This window comes from Felis catus, chromosome C1 (assembly GCF_018350175.1).
Source record: "Felis catus isolate Fca126 chromosome C1, F.catus_Fca126_mat1.0, whole genome shotgun sequence".
NCBI lineage: Eukaryota > Metazoa > Chordata > Mammalia > Carnivora > Felidae > Felis > Felis catus.
In genome coordinates, this window is record NC_058375.1 from 148,682,739 (window position 1) to 148,706,095 (window position 23,357).

Consider the following 23,357-nt stretch of genomic DNA (forward strand, 5'->3'; position numbering starts at 1 on the left):
GTTGAGGTTACTACAATAACATGGTTTCATCTTTCCTCTCAGCTAAAAGTATATCTTTTGAATTCTCCACAATTAATAACATTCTATAATGATGAGGAAGAAGGAAATAAAAATGCGGCAATATCTGTTTTCACTAGTGCATTATGGGCCCAGAAGTTCCTCTTTTAAAGTGGAGGAAAGTAAATGGAAAGCGTTATACCCTGTCAAATACAGGGTTTTTAAATACAAATGTTTTTAAGACAGTAAATTAAAAGGTACAGCATAAGAATGTAATGAGCTTGACCCTCCTGAGATCATAGACTTTACTTTTAACATACTTTCAATTCTAAGAGTTATTTGTCTTTACTTTGTTTTATAGAGCCCCAGTGTCATCTGCTTCTACACTGTGCTCAAAATTCTATAACTTGGTTATAGAATTTTAAGGCGTTCCATTATCCTTCTGTTTCTTTTATCTTTCAAGGAAAAAAAAAGGTTTTCACAGAATCTTGAACAAATTACAGTAATTTAAAATTATGCATGCAATTAGGGAACTTTTTTTAGAGAGTATTAAATGTTGTCATACAGGAATGAATGTCATTTTGAGCAATTGCAGTTTGCCACTTTGGTAAATTAAAGTGACTTGCTCCAGAATGATGACTTTGGTAGATGAATTTTAATTTTACTGGCGCGCCAGTGATTTCTAACACTGTCGTCTCCCCTCACCAGGCCAGGGTCATGCCGGCCCACTAGGGTCTTTGCTGCCAGTGCCTCTAGGCTCCCACCCAGCGGGTTGTTTTGTTCACACTGTACCATCGGAGTGCATGCCGGCCGTGGGCGTCCTTCCCAAGGCTGTGGACTCGGGAGAATTTTTCTTTCAGCCAAAGGCAGGGAGGGGAGAAGACAGGAACTAGGCGTGGACTTTGGCCTGACTTCTCTTGGTGGAAAGGATCCGGTCATATTCTACATGATAGGCGATACACATTTGAAACGGTTGTGTTGCTATGAACCTCCAGTATGCTTGGAAAACTGAGACTCCAGTGTCGCTTCTGTTTTCGTGATTACATGCTTCAACTGTCTCTCTGGACCCCCTTTTTTAAATTTTCTTGCATTCATTAAACCCAGAAGTTTATAGATAACATTGCCATTTCCAAATGTTATCCAGGGAGAGCTTATGCGGTGGTGATAATCAGGAAATTTCCATGTGGTTAGGAATAAATGTACGGGATGAACCATTAACCCCTTCCTTGAAGGCAGAGCAATGTTAGCTAGAGCTGCTGCAGCCGCTGGGCTGTGACAGTAATTAGCTTTGTGCCCAGAGCTAATCTGTGCTTTACCCCTCTGAGCTTCTGTTTTCTCACCTGCCAAATGGAGGTCACAAAAGAGCCTGTCTCCTAGAGTGATCAGAAACCTCATTGAGATGTTAACGCTTTTGGAAAAACACTTGGCATCTTCTGCATGGTATTAAAAAACAAAATTCAGCAGAGTAAGTTTGAAGATCTAATTGGCTTTATTAAGGGATTCGTGAATTGGGCACCATCCCCCCTAGCAAGTAGAGGGGCACCCTCAGGAGTTGTACAAAATGGAAGGGTTTTTTTTTTGTTGTTTTTTTTTAAGCTTATTATTTTGAGGGGATGGGGAGGGGCAGAGAGAGAGAGAGAATCCCAGACATGCTCCACATTGCCAGCGCAGAGCCCCACACAGGGCTGGCTCGAACTCTGGAACCGTGAGATCATGACTTGAGCCGAAATCAAGAGTGGGATGCTTAACTGACTGAGCCACCAAGGCACACTAAAAATGGAAGCTCTTTATAGGAAGGAGGCAAGAAAGTGAGGCAAGAAGTGAGGCAAGAAAGTTATAAGCAGAAGTAAGGAAAGGATTATTCCAGACAAGATCACCCTCCCCGAGGGGAAAGGGCAGAGGGTCTTACTATGCACATTCTCTTTTGGTGGGTAGAGAAGGGCCCTGTGACAAATTACCTCTTTGGTGCTGACCAGAAAATTCCCTATTGACAGACTAAGACTTATTTTTGGAAGAAGTTGCAACTGCAGTCAGGTTAGGTATTAAAAGCCCCAGTTTGGTGACCGGGCCTGGCCCAAGTAACACCATTTTGGGCTTGTGGTTTTCTTTTTCACAACGGTCAAGGGAGTTGTTCTTACTAGGTTTTACCTACTTTCAGGGAGCTGTGACTTTGCTGTAGGTACCTGAGAACTTCTGGATGTGCCGTTTGGTGGCTGTTAACAGGAGCTACCTATGTCTCCCCTCAAATAAGTGGGAGATCTCCCTACTGCTCTGTGCTAGTGATAGCAGGGGCAGGGGAAGGTGGTAGGGAGACCTGGGTTGCCAGACAGCGGGGCAGAGCTCCCTACTGTGCTTGTCAGGGGCCTGGGGTCTTGTCCCTTCTGAGGATTTTACAAAAGATGACTGTGACCATGACAATATTTATTTAGCACTTACGAGATGCTGAGGGCTGTGCTAAGTGCTGTATGTATGTGTGGGTGGCATGTTCATTTTTAATCTTCACAACAGCTCAGTGAAGTGAAACTGTTATCTCCATTTTTCAGATGAGGGAACTGAGGCCGAGGGCAGTTGGAGCGTGCCCCAAATCACACAGCTGGAGGGTGCCTGGCTCCGAGCAAGCCCATGCTTTGTAGCTGCATTTATCACCTGATGTGTTTACATCCCTGGCTGCCAACGGCAGTCACTTGGGAGCTCTTGGTACCGTGGCCAAGTCAGAATCTCCAAGGGTGGGGCTCCAGCACTGGAAACTTTCAAGCTCCCAGGTGGTTTCGGTGTGCAGCAGGGTTAAGAACTGTGGGCTGGGGGAAGAGCCACAAACCGATTGGGGGTTAAGTGGTGAAAATACCAGCAGCATTATACTGACAAAGGAAATGTTTTTTTCCAAGAAGCAGACGAAGTATTAATTAACGACAGACATCTTTAGGAAAGTTCTGCCTCTAAGCACATACCTTCCAGGTAAAGTCTTGTAAGGTGGTCGGCGAGGAAGTACTAAAAGCGCACCTTCCAACGTTGTTAACCAAGAGTACCTATTGGGTAGCATGGGATGGCATTCCGCTGGGTTTTCTTAGGAGGTACCTGAAGCACAGAGAGACTGAATAATTTTCTGAAAATCACACAGCAAGTTTAGTGGGTGGTGGGTGTGGTAATCAGTAGAAAAAACAGATTATTTTCTGGGAGTCTTATGCTGCTGACAATCCCAGAGGCACAGGAACATTTTAACGTGTTCTACTTTTTCTTGTAGGAACGTGTCCTGTAAAAAAAAGAGTATTTGCATTTACTTTTGTCTTTGTTAGCTCACTGTTAATTATTTAATCCCGTGATTATTTCATTGCCATAAAAAATGAATTTTCTATTTTTATTTAAACAGTGATTTTTTTTTTCCAACGTTTTTATTTTTATTTTTGGGACAGAGAGAGACAGAGCATGAACGGGGGAGGGGCAGAGAGAGAGGGAGACACAGAATCAGAAACAGGCTCCAGGCTCTGAGCCATCAGCCCAGAGCCTGACGCGGGGCTCGAACTCCCGGACTGCGAGATCGTGACCTGGCTGAAGTCGGACGCTTAACCGACTGCGCCACCCAGGCGCCCCAAACAGTGATTTTTCAAAGTGTGGTCCACTGACCAACAGTATCCGTATCATCAGGGAACTATTAAAAAGCAGTCTCAGGCCTCACTCCAGACCCGCTGAATCAGAAATCTGAAAGTGGAGCCGGAGAATGTGCATTTTAAGGTTTTTTTTCAGGGTGTTTAAAATTTTTAATTTTGGTTTTTAAAAAAAAAATAAAATTGCCCATCTTAACTATTTAAAAAAATTTCTTAACATTTATTTATTTATTTTTGAGAGAGATAGAGTGCGAGTAGGGGAGGGGCAAAGAGACAGAGACACAGAATCTGAGGCAGGCTCCAGGCTCTAAGCTGTCAGCACAGAGCCCAATGCGCGGGGGCTCGAACTCATGGACCATGAGATCATGACCTGAGCCAAAGTCGGATGCTTAACTGACTAAGCCAACCAGCCACCTATCATCTTAACTATTTTTAAGTGCGGAATTCAGTAGCACATTATTGCACATTATTGCAATAATGCATTATTGCACATTATTGTGCAATAGCTCTCCAGAACTTTTTCCTCTCATAAAACTAAAACACTACCCTCGTTAAAGAAAACTTTTCACCTCCCCTCATCCTCTGGTACCACGATTCCACTTGTCTCTCTTGAATTTCACTTCTCTATGTACCTCATGTAAGGGGTATCATACATTTGTCTTTTTGTGACTGGCTTTTTTAATTTAGCTTAATGTCCTCAAGGCTCATCCATGTTGCAGCATGTGACAGGATTTCCTCCCTTTTAAAGGCTGGATAATACTCCATTGTATATGTGCATACCGCTTCTGCTTCTCTATTCATGGGTCGAGAGACATTTTAGTTTGTTTCCATCTTTGGGGTATTGTGAATAGTGCTGCAGTGAACATGGGGGTGCAGGTATCTCTTCGAGATCCTGATTTCATTTCCATTGGATATATTCCCAGAAATGGGATTGCTAGATCTTGAAGAACCTCCACACTGTTTTCCAAGCAGCTGCCCTTTTAGTTTTCCACTATGAAGAATGTGCATTTTCAGTGCATTCGCAGATAGTACTGTTGCACACTCTAGTTTTGGAACTCCTGGATTAGAATGAGGATACTGCCCATCTCCACAAATGCTGTTGTGACTGACGTTTATGTGAGAATTCATCTTGTTGGGGGATATTATTCAACAGGTCAGCCGTCTCCTGATTTTGGGAGGGGCCAACGTGAACTACAGAACAGAAGTGTTAAATAATGCCCCAATCCTGTGCGTCCAGTCTCACCTTGGCCATGAGGAAGTGGTCACTCTGCTCCTGGAATTTGGCGCCTGCCTGGAGGGAATGTCAGAGAATGGCATGACCGCCCTCTGCTATGCTGCAGCTGCTGGCCATATGAAGCTGGTCTGTCTGCTGGCCAAGAAGGGGGCGAGGGTAAGCTGGTAGCATTCCCCAGTGGAGAGAGGGGGAGGATGTCTTCATAGCCTTGTTAGAATTGTCATCAGCTGGGCCAGCCTCCCTTTTGTCTCTGCTTTGTCGAATTGCAACTAATAGAAATCGCCACCTAAACAGAAAGAGTGAGCTGCCTGCTTCGGTCAGGGCATGATGGTGCCTGATGTTGGTGGTCAGCTGTGCGGCCTTGGAGAGGAGGCGTCATGTGTTTTGCTCATAAGCTTTTAACTCTCCTTAATACTACCCATGGGGAGGCAGGACACCAAGGAGACCCTAGGCCAACAGCAGCGTGAGTAGAGGTCATCCTTTCAAAAGCCTGGAAATGGTGACCTAGAACTCCATCAATCACAGATTTTAACAGAGCACTAGATTGGTTTAAAAGATTTTAGGAGGGTTTTTTGCCTCTTTTCTGCCTGTCCTATTTCATTTCATGTCTTTTTTTTTTTTTAACAATAAAATGAGTTCCATGGGTCTTAGAAGCCATGTACTTGAGCATATGGCTGCAGGAGCTGGACAGCCCACAATCCTCATTTCTCCACCTGCCAGCTAGGATGCTGGGCACACTGTCCAGTCTGTGTGCCTCAGGCTTCTCATCTGTAAAATAATTATGACAACAGTATCTACCACAGGTCTGTTGTCTGAGCATTAAATAAATGTAACTATATTATTAAACAAGTTACTCTAGGACCATTAATGTTGAGAGATTAAATGAGAACAGTGCCAAGCTCACAGTAAACTCTCTTTAGGTTTGCTATAAGCATTTCTTTGGGAGAGAGGGGATGTGCTTTTGAATAAAAATAGAAATAAATCGCTGGTATTTGTCTTTATAGTTAATTAGGATATTTAAGTTTCAACAGGAAGACATTAATTAGGTTTATAGAAACTATGAGAGCCTTTTAATTTTTCCCTCAAAAATACAATATTTGGGGTAAAGGGACTTCAGCTCATGGAAAAAGGGGAATGTTGCAATTAAGCCTTCCCGGCGGGTGCATTAGTGCACATCTCCATGCCTTCATTTCTACATCTAAATGGTGGCTTAGCTTTCTGTGGAGGCTAGCAGGCCCCCTCCCATCACCGCTAAAAGCTCTGTAGGAGGAGGCTGGGTGTCATGCAGGTGTCTCCTGCAAAGCTTCTGGGTGAGGGTGCAGAGTATCACCAGAATTTGCAAGTGAGGTGAGGGTGGGCCCTGAGTTCCTCTTCCAGTCCAGTATTCCTGGGGTTAGACAGCAACCCATTGTTGGTGCTTGGACCTTTAGAAGTAAGCAGCCCTTAGACACTAACTTTGTGTACAGCTGGCCTTCCTGGCTTTGAGGCCCCACTTTACATGCTGACATGTCCTAGGTCACCTGACTGTGCATGGCCTCCTTCCCCAGTTAGAAGGCCTTCAGAGTCCCTTCCTGCCCTTTCTTGGTTATAGCTAGATTTTCCAGATCCCTGGCTTTTGCTGGCTCCCCTATTTCAATGACTAAAGAACTGCTTTATTCTCCCCAAATCCTAGCTTGTCACAGCAGATTTAGAGTGTTCTACTCACCAGCAGCGTTGGGAAGCACAGAGCTTTGGCTGAGGCTTTGGTCTGTGTCCCCACATATGTTTCCCAGAGAACTTGGAGCTTTAAGTCCTTTGCTAAAGAGACAGGAATTGAGGGTGCCTTGTGTTTGCTGGATCTACAAAGGGTTCCCTTGGCCTTAGGGCCGATTCACTACAAGGAAGTAATTCAGATGGGTATTTGGTGCACTAGAGAAAGTTGCACTGGAATGTGAACACCCCCCCCCCCCCCCCCAAGCATCTGCAGTGATACTGGGTTTGCGCACTTCATTTGGAATGTGATACTAAACCATGACCTTCTCTTGCCCTCTAGGTGGACCACTTGGATAAGAAAGGCCAGTGCGCACTGGTGCACAGCGCACTGAGGGGCCATGGTGACATTCTAAGGTACCTGCTGACCTGTGAGTGGTCGGCAGGCCCTCCCCAGCCAGGTGCACTGAGGAAGAGCCAAGCCCTGCAGCAGGCGCTGACAGCAGCCGCCAGCATGGGCCACAGCTCGGTGAGTTGGCGCTGAGAGGATACTCTTGGGAAATTGGAAGCCATAGCCCAATATGGGTTGGGTGCTTTGTCTTTAAAAAAATTTTTTTATGTTTATTTATTTTTGAGAGAGAGAGAGAGCGCGCGCGCACACACACGCTCGCGCACGCACGAGCGGGGGAGGGGCAGAGAGAGACGGAGCCACAGAATCTGAAGCAGGCTCCAAGCTCTGAGCTGTCAGCACAGACCCCAACACGGGTCTCGAACTTATGAACCACGAGATCATGACCTGAGTCGAAGTCCCATGTTTAACCTGCTGAGCCACCCAGGTGCCCCTCAGGTGCTTTTTTTAGTTATCTTAGTTGCTAGCCCATGATGCACTTTAGGAATGAAAGAAAAGGAGGATTTCAAGAAATGGAAGTTGGTTTGACCACGTGTCTAGGTTTTCTGTTGACATCCCACCCTTTGCGTGAGAGAATTCGGTGTCCAGGGTCTTCGTGCCCATGTGGACTCCTGCAGTTGGGGGCGGGGCGGGGCGGGGTGGGGGGGGGGGGCTCTCTCTTGGCAGTATCCCAGTTTCTCCTCTGTTCCACGTTTACCCTCCGGCTCAGCTGTCTTGCACTTTTTTCTCTTTGATTCATTCTTTTGTCCTTGTGATCTTTTAAAAATAATCATGTGGAATACTAATGCTAAAATTGTTCTTGAGTATTTGAAGGGTTTTTAAAAATAGGACTTCAAAGTTCTGGTAGCATGTAAGAATGCTTGTCATTCACAGTTCCTGTGCTGAAGGAAAGCTTCTTGCAGTAGCTAAATAGAGCACATATTTTTGGTGGATGTCAGTATTTCTCAGTTTGAGGATTTTTTTTTTAAGTTTCTTTTTTTTAAAGTTTATTTATTTTGAGAGAGAGCGAACGAGGGAGGGGCCCAGAGAGAGGGAGAGAAAGAATCCCAAGCAGTGCTGATAGCACAGAGCCCCACACCAGGTTCTGTCTCATGAACCCGGATCTTCTGATCGGAGCTGACATCAAGAGACAGAAGCTTAACCGACTGAGCCACCCAGGCGTCCCCTTAGTTTGAGGATTTAATTGTAATCTCCTGACCCATGTGTCTGAGGATTTAATAACATTTTTACCCGTTCTCTTCCACCTGTTTCTTACTCTGTATTATCTTCAAGCAATTAGAGTTGCCAGTATTTGGTAAGATTGGAACCCACAATGATTTATAGTGAATTTGGGTACAGAGCCAGCTGGCTGACTTTTTGGCATTTAAAACACAAGGGCAGACACGGACGTATACACACATACACACACACACGTGCATGTACACATACATACTGAAAGCTGGCTTAAATTTGGCATTTAAAACATTAAAAGTACACATATACGATATTTAAGCCAATACAATATACTGCAACAAGTTAATTACAGAAACATAAGAGAATGCAGCTGTCTTCTCTTAAGACAGGCATAAAAGAGATTTATAAAAATAGGAAACAATGCCAGCCAACCTCCCTATATGTTTTAGTTTTGGAAAAAATAGTAATTTCACTTAAAAAATACATATTTCATAACAGTATGTTAAATGTTACTGTGTAATAGGTTTATTGTTTCTTTAAAAAAGAACTATAAATGTGTTTTTTAAATACTCATATACAGAGAGCATGTTAAATACACAAATAAGCAAATGGAGATGTTTTTCCTTTTTTAAAGTGCTCCCTAAATCTGCATGGGAACGCAAAGTGTGAAAAATCGTCACAGGGAGGACAGTGAATGCCACATTCACATGTGACCTTTTTCTCAACTCCTGTTAAACTCAACCTGTTTCAAAGCTGGCTGGGAGGAATGCTGTGCCAAAGCAGCCTCAGCAGGGCCAGTAACTGTCTCCTAGAAAAGGGCAGGGCTCATTCACCAGAAGCCTTGAAGGGTGTATGCATTTGCTAATGCTGTTATAAGAAGTGACCACAAACTACAGTGGCTCAAACAACATTCATCTATTTTCTTACAGTTCTGGAGGCCAGAAGGCTAAAATTAACATGTCCAAAAGCCAGTGTTCCTTCTGGAAGCTCTATAGGAGAATGTTTCCTTGTTTTTTTAGAGCTTCTAGCAGCCTTGTATTCCTTAGCTCATGGCCCTTCCTCTATGTTCAGAGTGCGTCACCTTAAAATTTTTTTTCACATTTATTTATTTTTGAGAGAGACACACAGAGTGTGAGTGGAGGAGGGGCAGAGAGAGAGGGAGACACAGAATCCGAAGCAGGCTCCAGGCTCGGCTGTCAGTACAGAGTTCGGCGTGGGGCTCGAACCCACAAACTGTGAGATCATGGCCTGAGCTGAAGTCAGACACTTAACCGACTGAGCCACCTAGACGCCCCTCAAAGTGCGTCACTTTAACCTATGCTTCTGTCATTCCGTCTCTTCCTCTGACCTTGATTCCTCTTGTCCCTCATTTGAAGACAGTTGTGATTATGTCAGGTGTATGAGATGAACACATGGGTAATTCAGGATAATCATCTCATTTCAAGATTCATAATCACACCTGCAGATTTCTTCTTGTCCTATAAGGTAACATTCACAGGTTTTGGGGATGACGATGTGATCATACTTGGGGCTGTTATGCAGTTTACCCATAGGGTATGGATTGGGAGACTGGGAAATGGCTTCATTATGCTCTCCTGTTGCTGCTGTTGCACAGGGTGGATGCTGGCTCGGGGCTCACATAGTGTTCTTTCCCCATGAGCCAGCACTCCTGCCTCCATACTTGTGATCTCAAGCTCTTTTTGATGGGGAAGAAGGGAAAAGAACTAGGGAAAAGAAGAATGATGCTGTCAGTAGAAATATCTTCTGGACAATACTATTTATTTTATTTTATTGAAAAGGTATATATTGCTTTGTTTTGTATCTTTGTGAAAAAACGGATTCACCATCTTCCTGCGATTTATGCAGAAACTGCACTTTGTATGATCTCCCGTGTCCTTTGTTGATTAGGCTGGCATATTTGGGTCATGTTGGAATTCATTAGAATTCTGAGTACCTAGTAATCCTGAACAATGTTGCTGAAATTCACTGAGGTTTTTTTATTCTTCTCAAAGTGAAAATGTGAATAGCATATGAATTATGCTTGAAAACAGTTTTCATTATATTTTGTCTCCTTGTGTAGCATGAGATAATTATGGTTAAAAAACAACACACTTTCTCCTTTGATACATGGGATATAATAAGCACATATGGCTGTGAGAACTCATTAAATCACCTCGCCACTTCTGACAGGTGGTCCAGTGCTTGCTGGGACTGGAGAAGGAACATGAGGTAGACGTCAATGGCACCGACACGCTGTGGGGAGAAACAGGTAATTATGATTCCACTGCTTGTAGTCTGGGCCAGCTTTCTTAATGTTTTAGCCCCCATTTTGGCCTAAGTTATCTTAAGAATCACTTGAGATACATGTTAGTCCTATTCTTATTTTATCACAAGGCACTTGAAGTTTAGAGCTTTTAAAACTTCCCAAATAAGGTAAAACTTTTTTTGAAGCAAATCAGAATAGTTTTGAATTTGACTATTAGTTCTTGCACTTCTGACGAATCTCTGTTAGAAGTACCTAAATAAGATGGTAGTTTCCGCTTTGTGGAGTCTTCTGTATCCTTCCTGATGTGGTCTTCCTATGAACAATGCAGTATGAGCAGGACAGGAGCCTCACATTCAGATGAGTCAAAGTTGCTCAGCAAGGAAGGCTGCAGCCTGCCTTATAGAATGAGAGCAGGACTCCAGCCTTGTGGGGCCTCTCTCAACTCCTGAATACAAGCTGCCAGGTCCCTTTTCGCTGGCGTGGATATATGTATTTAACTGAAGTGTGGGAGGGGAGCCCCAGGTGAGTGCATCATAATGAAGATCTGAGTTGGTTATTTGTCAGATTAACACAGCTAATGCTGCTTTGAAATTTTCCATTTAACCGAATTGGTATTCAAAATATAAGACTTTAAGTTATGAGTTGTTGTTTAATAGATGTAACCAAGAGTGCTAAATGCATTTCTGGGCTGTGTCGTGTGTGTGTGTGTGTGTGTGTGTGTGTGTGTGTGTGCACGCCTAGTGTACAGGCATACCTCGGAGACATTGCAGGTTTGGCTCCAGACCACCACAATAAAGCAAATATCACAATAAAGCATGTCAAATGAGTTTTTTGGTTTCCCAGTCCATAAAATGTTATATTCACACTAGACTGTAGTCTACTAAGTGTGTAGTAGCATTATGTTGTAAAAAAAAATGTACAGACCTTAATTTAAAAATATTTTTTGAGGGGCTCCTGGCTGGCTCCATCGGTTTAGCATCCAACTTCAGCTTAGGTCATGATCTCCTGGTTTGTGGGTTCGAGCCCCGTGTCAGGCTGTGTGCTGACAGCTCGGAGCCTGGAGCCTGCTTCAGATTCTGTGTTTCCCTCTCTCTCTGCCCTTCCCCCACTCATACTCTGTTTCTTTCTCTCAAAAATCAACATTAAAAAAATTCTTTTAAATACTTTTTGCAAAAAAAAAAAAACCTGTCCTCTAAGGTTTTAGGGAGTCATAATCATTGATCCCAGGTCACCATAACAAATATAATCATGAAAAAGTTGAAATATTGCAAGAATTACCAAAACATGACACAGAGACACAAGCTAAGCAACTGCTATGAAAACAAACCTTTCTCACCTCAGGGTTGCCACAGACTTTCAATTTGTAAAAAACACAGTATATGAGAAGTACAATAAAATGAGTACAATAACACAAGGATGGCTGCGTATGACTTCTGTTTCTGCCTGCATAGAATTATTTCCAGATGCTTCTCAATTATTCCTAACAAGCCAAATGGTAGTGTGTCGAGTTTATCAGGTAACTCATACTTGGAAACACCTCAGAGTTCCCCAGCAGGAAGTACAGGCCTGCACTTCAGAGCCTCCTGGTGCCCTCTCTCTGAGGCTGCTGCCGTGTGCGTGGTTTATAAAGCTAGTTTGTGGTACGTCGGGAGGGGGTGGCCTGCGCCATGGTTCCAAGGAGAGGGCAGGACCCCAAATGGGGTTCAATTATGCTTGGGCTCAACGTGTATAGATTTAAATATTAATAAATTTATTTATATATATATATTTATATATATTATATATATATATATATAATAATTTAAAATTAAATACTCTTGATTCCACAGAGTGTTTCCTCCACCCATTTAAATAGCACAGGTTGCTTTGTAATTTGGCAAAAGAAAAGTGTCCATCCACTTCCATATTGTGTTGTGGGTAGCAGATCAGGTCAGTACATGACCCTGCTTTGTGCTGAGCCAGAACGTCTGAATCCCTGCCCTTCAATTGCCTGGTTAAATAACTTCGGATGAGTTACTTTGCCTCCTTGTCAAATGAGGTAAATATAGTACCCGCTTTCTAGGATTGGGGCAAAGACTAAATGAGATAAGGCAGTCTTGCCCAAATGAATGTACCCAGTGATAAGACACCCCCCCCCCAGCCTGACATGATTCACTTGCATCTAGAAATTCTGGTTCATTAGTTCTGGGATGAGACTGGGACTCTTTTTTTCTTGTTTTCTCAAACAAGCGTTTGAGGTGACATGGCTTCAGGGCAAGAAGAGAACCTCTGTAGAACGTTGTCTAAAGGGCCTGACTTGGGGATGGGACACGTGAGAAGTACCCATGATGGCGATGGGGTTGAGTGCTAATAGTAACTGTGGCACTCACTTAGGAGAAACGGAATCTGTGATCTTTAACGTTGACTTTTTTTTTTTTTCCTGAGAAGGGCTGCCTTTGAGGGTGCTGTGTGAGCATTGTTTTGTCTCTGATGACCAGTCCTGAATTTCAGTATTCTTCCCGCTCTGCTCTCCCCCGTGGGACTCTGAGGGGAGACCCCTAAGAGAAACTACAGCTCTCCCATCAGCCTTGATGAGAAGATGAGTAATGTTTCAGCCAGTGTCTTCCAAAGGCTGGTGCCCAGCGCTCAGATCACTCTGCAGCCTGAGAAGCAGCTCACACTCTTCCTCGGGCATTAGGGGAAATTTCATCAGCCAAAAGTTTGAGAGACTTTTTAAAACTAAATTTAAACCAAAGAAAAAGCTAAGCACTGTTTCTCAGGCTCAGGGGGACCCTGTGACTGTGTGTAGACTGTGTGTCAATAAAACCAGTCTTGCCTTTGCTCCATTTTTCTCCTTGGGATCTTTCTCCTGTGTTCCTTCAAAAATGACCGTTAATGTCTCGTACCCCAGGTCCTCCCAATTCCAGGTCTGTGCTTGTCAAAAGAATACTTTGGAATCTTGCAGAGGATATTTTAGATGAGGGCACATCTGCACGTGTCCAGATTGGGTGGTCTGTGTTTGGGATTGGCCACGAAGTGTCTACAGTACCTGACCCCGAATGCCTTCTGGAACAGAAGGCCCTGGTAACGATAGCATGTGTGTGTGGGTCCGCTCCTGTTCCTTGTTCTTACCAAGCAGCAACCAGGCAGGTCCCCAGACTGTGTGGACTGCCCCACTGTGTGCACTGTTTCTCTTTGCTGGGACCCTTGGAAGTAAAAGCAGTTATTTTGCTTCCTGGTTTTGTTTGGTCCTCATTCCTGGGTGTGGTTAGTGGTGCTCTGTGTCTAAAGCACCAAGCGTGAAGCTTGTCTGTCTCCAGCCACAGCCCGGGGGCAGGATCCTGTGAGTGAGCCTGTCAGGGGTGTGGGAAGATGACAGAAAAACTGGAAGCATCGTATGAATAAAGTGGTTCAGTATTTCTCTTTGAACCCTTGTAGAAGCTTATACAGGTCTGTTGAGTATACATTTAGTTATGAACAGCTTGGCTTTAAAATACCAGCTGATGGGGTAACCAGGGAGGGTCTCCTTGGTCTGTTTTTGGCTCCCCTTCCCATTCTATTTCTGTGCACTGACACCCCCCTGTTTGCAGATGGCAGCTACCTGTCCTTCTCTCACAGCCAGTTCTAGAAGTGGGAGGGCTAAATCTGTGCACAAAATCCTTCCCCACTTTTCTGCCAGGAGAGACCCTTGTGCTCCCTGTGTATCTCCTTTATATTGCAAAAATGTCATTTTTATGCCTTTTGCTGATTAGAAGTTGCATGTCATCGGTGACAGGTGATGACAGCTGACAGCCAGAGAGGAGGGAACACAGGGAACAACAGACCCATAGAGACCCCTGGTCACTCAGGCCAGTCCCTGTGGGGTTGGTGGGAGTAGGGACAGTCCTATGCCTTCTGTACCCTGAGCATCTCCCTGCTGATGACCTACAGTCCTCAAATGTCGTCACAGAAGAGGATGGTTCCTATCTTAGCATTATTATTATTTTTAATCTTTATTTTTGAGAGCGAGAGAGTGGGGGGGGGGGCAGAAAGAGGGAGACAGAGGATCCAAAGCTGTCTCCACACTAACAGCAGAGAGCCCGAGGTGGGGCTTGAACCCACAAACCGTGAGGTCATGACCTGAGCCAAAGTCTGACACTTAACGGGACAAGACACCCAGGTGCCCATGGTTTCTATCTTGAGTTTTAAGAGACAAGAAAGTATAACAGATTTTAAAGATGCTCATCTAAAATAATAACAATATTTAATTTGGAGGTTTATTGTAGTAAACCGCAGTTTTTAGAAAACTTAAAAAGGATATCTCTACTGGTTTTAGAGAATAGAGAGCTTAACTTATGTAGGTCCCCCTTTCACCAGCATCTGGGGCCATTTGCTTTTCCTGTCTGGTTGCTATTTATAGGGTCCAGCCCTTGGAAAACCTGCTGTGTAGTCTGGTAGCTTCTTAGCACTTCCCCTCTGGTGGAAGAAGTGGTGGGACTTGTCAGAAAGCACCAAGCCACCGAGGATGGGGCTGCTGACGCGTGCGGCCACCCACAGCTCTGCCCTCCAGGCTGCGGAGCCCCTTTGCTCCATGACATTCCCAGGCGTGGCCAGGCCATCTCAGGGCCCTGCTTCCAGGGCAGCCTGGAAGATGACAAGAACCCATCAGATGCTTGTGTTATCTCTGTTTCAGGCATTCCTCAGCCATGACAAGTAATCGCTCCCACAAAGTCCCGGCCTAAGTTACTGTTTCCATATCCATGTTTGTTGTGGATTAGCCCAAACTGAAATGATCAGAGATGCCTAACTGGTGACCTCATGCTGTTGCAAATTGTCAGAGGAACTGTGTTTCCAAGCTGCAGGCAACTCTCAAGTCTGTGAGCCTACTGTCTGTGTTTCTGGTCGGAATTTCTTATTCTTTATAGGGAGATAGAGGCTCTTCTATGTTAGCATTTGCCATTTTACGTGCAGATGTGCCTGTCTTGTAAGCAGGGCCTTCCCCACCCGTGACTGTTTTGGGTCACTTTACAGTTGACCATTTATGAATTTGATTATTGATGTTGATTTGGTCAGAGGTGGGTTTTCCCAAATGGTAGGCTTTAGGAGAGCAGAAATTTTCCTGTCTCTTGTGCTTACCTGTGTGAACAGCAACTATTTAATCTAGTATTGTCTAACCGAACCTCCTGTGGTGTTGGAAATGTACTCTGTGCCTCAAAACCTGGTAGCCACTAGATACTGGCCTTTTGGGTGCTTGTCACATGGGTGTTGGCTGAGTGAACAAGTGGGTTTAAAGAAAACAAAACCAGGGGTGCCTGAGCGGCTCAGTCCATTAAGCATCTAACTTTGGCTCAGGTCATGATGCTATGGTTTGTGGGTTCAAGCCCCGCATCAGGCTCTGTGCCAACAGCCAGAGCCTGGAGCCTACTTTGGATTCTCTCTGCCCCTCCCCCACTCACACTCTGTCTGTCTCTCTCTCTTTCTCTCTGTCTCTTTCTCAAAAAAAAAAAAAAGTTAAAAAATTTTTTAAAAAAACATACAGTTTTCGGGCAAGTAACATTAACCTTGCAGAATAATTTGGGAGAAATTGTGTTGTTGGGGTGGGGAGGGCTAAGGAGCCTGGCGGCTCATAAGGCGCTAATCTTCTGGTTTCCTTGTGTCTGTCATAGCACAGACCGTGTCCTGCTGGATTCCAGGCTGGCTTAGAAACTCTTGTCTGAGTCACTGGTGCCGCAGGTGTGCTGAGGGTGTAGTTGGGTGCTGGATTGCACCTTTGGGGACATAACTGTTAACAGCCAGACGTGGTGTGGGCATGGCTGATAGCACAGAGTGGCCTGTGCCAGCCCATGCTTAATGTCCCCCTCCCTGCACTGCGAGCCTGACTGCTCACCCTGGATGTGCTGTGTGCTCATACTGTTGTTCCCTGGGAAGTCCTTCTTATTGCTCGCTGGCTGGTCTGTCAGCAGGCCTGGGGCCCTGGGCTTCATGCCCAGACAGGATGCTGTCATGCCCATGGGCTGACTGCTCCCAGGGCTCCCCTGCCCTAATTTCTGCAAGGGGGTGATGCTCTGTCAGGAGGAGTGAGAAGTCTGGCTGAAATACCTCCTCTAAAGTGTCTTTTATGTTGCTCATGCTATTGCAGTTGGCAAAATACTTTAGTTGGCTAGTTAGTACTTCCTAAAGAAGTTTAGTCATTGTAAATACCATGGTTTTTTAATGTCAAAGTTATTTAAAACCCCTTAGTTTCCTCTCTAAGAAGAGCAGAATCTACTTCACTGTAGATTGAGTAGATTATTCAGCTCCATGGCCCTCCCTTTTCCTAGCAGGTGGGGGCAGCTTAGTTCTGCATGTGTATTAATCAAAGTTCACTATTTTCTTAATTCTGGACAGAATTCTGGGTAGGACCTCGCTGCCTCTGGACCTTGAATCTGAGGCCTGGCCCTGTCAGCTGGGGTGCAGCGTTTCCAGGCCCATCTTGGGGGAGGGTGGTGCTCACACTAATTTCCTTACTGGACCGTGCAGCCGGGGTAATGAGTCGTATTGCATCTTTGATGTTGCCCTCTTGTCTCCATGGAACTGCTTTAATTTCCCACTCTGTGGTTCTGCCCACCCTCCCGGAGGTGGGGTGTCCTTCAGCTCTGAATTGCAGGTGGACCCAGGCCATGGACGGCTGAGCCTATCACACTCAAGGCTGCCACAGAATATGGTGCATGCACCCCAGGAAACAGGATGACTTATTGTTGGTTGAAAAATGACCCTTTGGTCAGATTTTACTTTGCTTTTTTAGAGAGAGTTACCATGCTATCACATGGTAACAATTTAAAGCAAATTTAATACTTACTCCAGTAAGTATTGACTTTGGCATTCAGACTACATTCTGAGATGTATGGGCATCTCAGAGCAGATTTTCAGACGAGAGACTGGAAGAAAAAGCATTTGTCCATTGCTTTTTGGGGCATGTGGAGAACTTTTATGTTAAGGAATTTGCTAAACATATCCTGCTGAGGAAAGCAAAGTGACTTATTATTGTATACCTAGGATATTCAATTTTTGGAGATTCTCTGTATCTCACCAGTGCTGTTGTTGGAAAATCCTTGTCAAGGCATCCCTTCTTCTACTGGTGTTTAAGAAAGTATCTAAGATAGTAGAAATCCAGGTTTTGCCAATCCAAACAAAAGTAGTTCTTGATTGTCTTTGACCTCAAAACATGACAGAAGGGTAATCCAGGACTCTAGAGGATGTGAAGGAGGGGATAACTCAGGATGAGGATGGTAATACAGGATCCTGGAGGATATGGGAGAGGGGGTAGCTCAGGACCTGGAAGGGAAGGGGAAGGGGTGCAGAAGGGGTGGGGTAACCTAGGACCCTGTAAGGGGAAGAACCAAGTGGGGGAATGTAGGGAGGAGGGGCTAGCTAACCCAGGCTCTGCAAGGACAGAGATGGGCGTGAGGGTCACCCTCAAGTAGAGACGGATTTGGGGGTAAGAACTAAGGGGTTTGGGTTTGTCTGCACCCTGTCTTTTTACTGTTCTGGCAGACCCCTGGGGTTTGCACCGCCCATCCCCACCTCACTGCCCCGGCGGCGTAGGTGTGCTATGGAGAGCCATTCCTCTCTGCTGACAAGACAGCAGAGATCAGCTGACTTGTGTGTGCCTGCCCTGCAGGACTTGTTGGCTTGGGGCAAGAAGTGGGGCAAGTTGAAAACCCACAGAGTGCATCTCGCTGCAAATGAACCGGTAACCTGGCCACTTACCTACTGGAACTCTGTTCATGGTGCTTTTGCTGTGCATAGAGTCCATCCTTCTTGTGAGTAATTCCCTACTGTTCCTTAAAAGACAACAGATGCCTTCGGCAATAAAAACTTGTACTCCTCTACATATAAGTAGCTTAGAGTACCTTTACTTACAAACACTGTTGCTTGTTATTTCAGTCACTCCTGGAAGAACTATGTGTGGTTCATCTGCTCTTCCTCAGAAAAATCATAATTGTTTCTTTCAAATTCTTATTGAAGTGTTTGGATCCTTCCTTCCTTCCTTCCATCCTTCTGGGCTGAATGTGAACTTGCATAGAGTGTATCTGTGGAAATGCCCTCTTTAACCCTGACCCCTTGCATGGAGTCCTGCACATAACTGTCCTCCTTCGGGCATGCTCAGCCCTTTAAGGAGAGAAGGAAGAACCACACATTACATATGCTTTAAATAACGTGGTGTGTAAGAGGGTCTATCAAAAATGTGAGCATTGTCATCACACTTTAGAAATGACAGCTGTGAAAAGCTGTGTTCTGATTTTTTTTAGGACAAAGTCTGTATGAAATGTGATTTATGTTGTCCGTGTTTTAGGAAATTGTTCCTAAATTGAATTTGTTATTTATAGTACATATTATTCCTCAAAGGATTTGCAGAGACTTATTTGAAATAATACATAAAAGAATAGGGAAAAAATAATGTCAGGAATAGGACACAAGGATTTGCACAGATATTCCTGCTCCTGTGTCCTAAATGTTCATTAGATTGAGCTGTTTTGGTCTTAGGATACCATGTGACCAGACTTGGAAGGGAACATAATCATTGTAGATTATTCTTATTGTCTGTGGGAGAAGGCTTAACAGTTCTTCAGGAGAAGAAAAGTGTTTTCTGGTACTCTTATCTAAAACAACATTCATAGTCTGTTTGATTAGTTGGACACATATATATTTTTTAAGAGAGTGTGCGTGCACGAGTGTGTGGTGTGGTGGGAGGGGCAAGGAGGGGTGGAGAGAGAGGGAAAGAGTATCTATCCCAAGCAGGCTGCATGCACAGAACAGAGCCCAGTGCAGGGTTTGATCCCACAACGCTGGGATCATGAGCTGAGCCCAAATCAAGAGTCAGACACTTAACCAACTGGGCCACCCTGGTGCCCCTAGTTGGATATTTTTCAGGGGAACATCCCAGAGGCAACAACATAGGAGTTAGGATCTCCGATTTCAAATCCTACCTCTGCCTCCCACTAACTGTGTGACCTTAGGCAAGTTGATTAACTTCTTTGGGCCTTATTTTCCTCATCTATAAAACCAGGATGAGCAATACTTACCTCATAAAAGTTAGTTGTATGTTAAATGAATTTGTGAACTTAAAGGGCCATGAAGTGTCAGTGTAGGAAGCATTTTATAGGTATCATGATACAATGTTAAAATATGTTAGGATTTTCCTGTTTTGATTGAGAGCATGAATCCAGGTTCATTCATTCAGCTGTTTGGATTTAATTCCTGACTGATATTGATTGGCTGTGGGCTCGGGGAAAATCATGTAACTCTTGTGACTCGATTCCTTCACCTCAATAAAATGGACAGTCACTGAATTCAAAGGATTCTTATCAAGATTAAATAAAAATTCACCCATAGTATTTTAGCCAGAGCTTGGCAGTTGTTAAGTGTTCAACAGATGCAGTATGCTGCTAGGGTTGTGATAAATTAGTATTAATTATTGAATGTTACATAGTTATACTATACATTTGGTCTGGATAGAGTATTGAAATGGATGTTGAAGTGATAGAACCTTAGTTTGCAGTTACTTTACAGAAACGAAGGACAACAATGACTTTCGGTTACATGTGAAGTCCTGTTTAGTGGCAATTATAAATTTTATTTCTGTAATGAATTCCTTGGCAATTTGAGGTTCATGTTTAGTCTTTAATTAGTCTTTAATTATCACACAGAGATTGACAGCATGTTTTTACAGAACTATTCACACGTCAGGAGTGTCCTGGTTCCTTAGATTTGGCCCCTGCCTTGTTTTAACCTCCATAGGTAGGTCATTGGGAGCTGGCGTGATATGATGGGGAGTCACCGTTTCATGTGATGCTCGGTTGTTGCCGGTTGCTTGGTAACATCCATCCTTTCCTCCATCCCCGAGGCCCTCCTGGGGGACTTCTGCCAAATGGAGAACACTAAGGCAGGGTCAGACCTAGGACGGTGTTCCCAGCCATTACTTGGGAGACTCTCTGAGCATCTGGGTGGTGCTGGCTTCCCGTTCATAAGGTCACGGAGCCCACCCAGCGGGGCTTTGTTCAGGGCTGGGAGTGCTAGAGACTTTTGAGGGGTTCATCCCTCAATGCAGTGATATTTTTTAGTAAGTAATAGAGTAAGAGTAAAGAGTAATCTCTAAGAGATCTCAGTAAGAGTAAAGAGTAATCACTCTTTATTGCATTTCATTTTACCCTTTACGTTGTTGAGAATTACATTAAGTAACTGCCTGGTCCCTGTGGAGATGAAGAATTTATAGCTGTAGGAAGTTGTTTTTCTGTCTAAGGGAAGCCTTCCCATCCCCTGAACAAAGGAAGCAAATGCCTAACAGAGCAAGGCTGTGGGGTTTGGCTTTTATAAATCTTAGCCCTACTCCTAGCAGGTGGATAAGGGGGTGTTGCCTGCCTTTTGTTTGGGGTTTAGTGCTACTTTCATTCATTCGGGCAGAGAACTTTGGGGCTAGCCTGTCAGAGGCCCTCAGGGTGGCCGCCCAGCCCAGCCCATACTCAGAAGAAAACAAAGCCAAACACAGCAGGGGTCAACTTCCTCCGTAACAACTTCTAAACCAGTCAGTTTTTGGAATTCAAGGGAGAGAGGCTGCCATTCCCAAAGAATTTTTTTTTTTTTTAAATCATAAAATTCCTGATTACATTTGACCTCTTAGATAAAATAGCTGAGAATTTTCCAGCATTTCATGCACACTCTTTACTTTTGTTCTCCTCCTTTGCAGTTGGGTGGGGTTTGTCCAGAGAGCCTCCAGCTGAGGTTCAAACATCACTGCCTGTGGCACATCTAATAGTTTCCATCTTGATTGCAACTAGATGACATTTATGAGAATCCTGCTGCTTATTATAAATGTTGGCACTTTGGTTTTTTTTTTTTTTCCCACTCACTTTTGTGACAGACAGGAAAAGTCAATATATTAGGAAATAAATTGCACCAGTAAACATAAATATATAAGCAAAGCAGAGCCACTCTGCCCATGTCCCTCTGTCAGCCATCTGGGCCAGCATGACTGCCCCTTTGCAGGTGCAGACGGTTGGGCTCACATGTTCCACTCCGGCCTCGGAGGGTGGCATGGCAATGTGTAAGGAGTGTCTGAAAAGGCCGCTGTCTGGAAGTGGGAGCCGCCACTGTGTGCACTGACCTGTCACCCTTCTCTCAAGGTCTCTAAATTAGGGACAGAAACATCTGAGGAGGGGAATAATGATCCATTGTTAAAACCCTCAAGCCAGCCATCCTGTGCCTGTGTATTTGAGTGACAGATCTGCCATAAAATGTTATAAACAGCCCTGTTTGTGGAATGACTGCGTTCCTGGCAAGTTGACAATTGAGTGTTTGTAAATCAGACCTTTGCCCAGAGAACTTGAATATGTAAAAGATTCCTGGAAATGATCCATTTTACAAAGAACCAGATCTAAACTGATGTTTTCAGGAAGCTCGTAATATTGAGCGTCAACTGGGTCTTCTTAACAGGAATGTCTGCTGTGACAAATCTCCTGTTCTGAAGACAGGACAGTATTGCTGAGGTACAGTTATTCAGAATCTTCCAGAAACGATCTATGCTTTCATGGGAATTTAATTAGAAAAGTGCCATCTTGTTAAGGAATTTGCAAGTAAAAGAAATTGTGTCCAATTTGAGTCATAAAAAGTGCCATGTGTTCACTCACATTGATTTTAGAGTCTCCATTTCGTGCCAGGTCTTTTCGCACCTTCGTCTCCGAATTTCTTTGGCCAGAAGACAGGCATTTCCCCACTGCCAGAGCCTCACCCGCTCCTCCTGTCTCCCCCCACCCCTCTTTTCTTCCGGCCACACAGAGTGCACTGACCCTCATTAGAGTCTGGTGGTCAGCTCAGAGGTCAGCCTTTTCAGCAGAATAGTTGGAATTCCTGAGCAGAGTCTTGCCTGATTTTGTTTGTTTCAGCATGTGGTTGACTGTTCTTCAGTCTTGCTTGTTTCTCAATCTGGTGTCCTTAAATCTGTGGCTGCTGGAACTTGAGGTGCCCTCTAGCCTCAGGGGTTTTGAGTGATGAGGCCAAAAGTATTCACAGGAGTAAAAAAGGGAAACACAGGTCCTATTGACCTACATCACTTGAAAAGGAGAGCACCTCATTAGGACTTGATGTGCACAGCGTGGGCGGTGTTAGGCCAGAGCAGACTGTGTGACACTCTTTCAGCCTGTGCATATAGGTGCTTTATCTCGAAAGGAAGTTAATCACCAAATGCACAGCAGGTCTGGCTGTAAAGGAAGAGAAGGGAATCCAGCTCTGTCGCCAGGCCTGGGGTGGCGCTCTCATCCGCTCATCAGCTGCTCCAACTTCTGGCTTCTCTGGCGCCTCCATAAAACACACGGCCCTATTTTTAGTGCTGGGCTGTCATTTCTGATGTGCTGCTGTTGCAAAAATTCAGTAGCAGCTGCACCAGACATCCGGATTTAAAGGCCCCATTTACAATACAGATGAAACTTGTTTACTAAATAGAAGATAATGGAATGTTAGTGAGGCCCTGCTGCTTCAGGACCTCATCAAACAGAAGTGCCTTGAGTTTGTTCCTTCCCAGGCTGTCCTGCATATCTGCTGGCCATGACCCTGCCTGCGGTGTATGTGTGGATTTATTCATTCATTCGTTCCTTCGTTCATTCTTTCCTTGCAGTGGTCAGCTGTGACCAGAGGAGGGGAGAGGAGGAGATCCCTAATTGGAGGAGGCTTACAGAGGTCAGCAGGTCCAAGAGGTGTCTCACTGCCCAGAACTTCCATCTCTTTTTTTTCTTTTTTTTTTTTTTTTTAATTTTTTTAATGTTTCTTTATTTTTGAGACAGAGAGAGAGCATGAAGGGGGGAGGGTCAGAGAGAGACCAGAGACACAGAATCTGAAACAGGCTCCAGGCTCTGAGCTGTCAGCACAGAGCCCGATGCGGGGCTCAAACTCACAGACTGCGAGATCATGACCTGAGTCAAAGTCGGTCGCCCAACTGACTGAGCCACCCAGGCGCCCCCAGAACTTCCATCTCTTGAGCCACTCATTGGTTGTGTT

At 44.6% G+C, this 23,357-nt stretch overlaps 1 protein-coding gene across 15 annotated transcripts in view; it reads left to right on the top strand.

Annotated features, from left to right (window-relative positions):
• TANC1 (tetratricopeptide repeat, ankyrin repeat and coiled-coil containing 1) overlaps positions 1-23,357 on the top strand; it is a 243,278-nt gene that overhangs the window by 203,179 nt on the left and 16,742 nt on the right. For all 15 annotated transcript variants that reach the window (XM_023259370.2, XM_045034837.1, XM_045034838.1 and 12 more), the window contains 3 exons: positions 4,753-4,989; positions 6,866-7,051; positions 10,295-10,373. In XM_023259370.2, the coding sequence (XP_023115138.1) occupies positions 4,753-4,989; positions 6,866-7,051; positions 10,295-10,373 (502 nt within the window). The remainder of the gene's footprint in view (positions 1-4,752; positions 4,990-6,865; positions 7,052-10,294; positions 10,374-23,357) is intronic.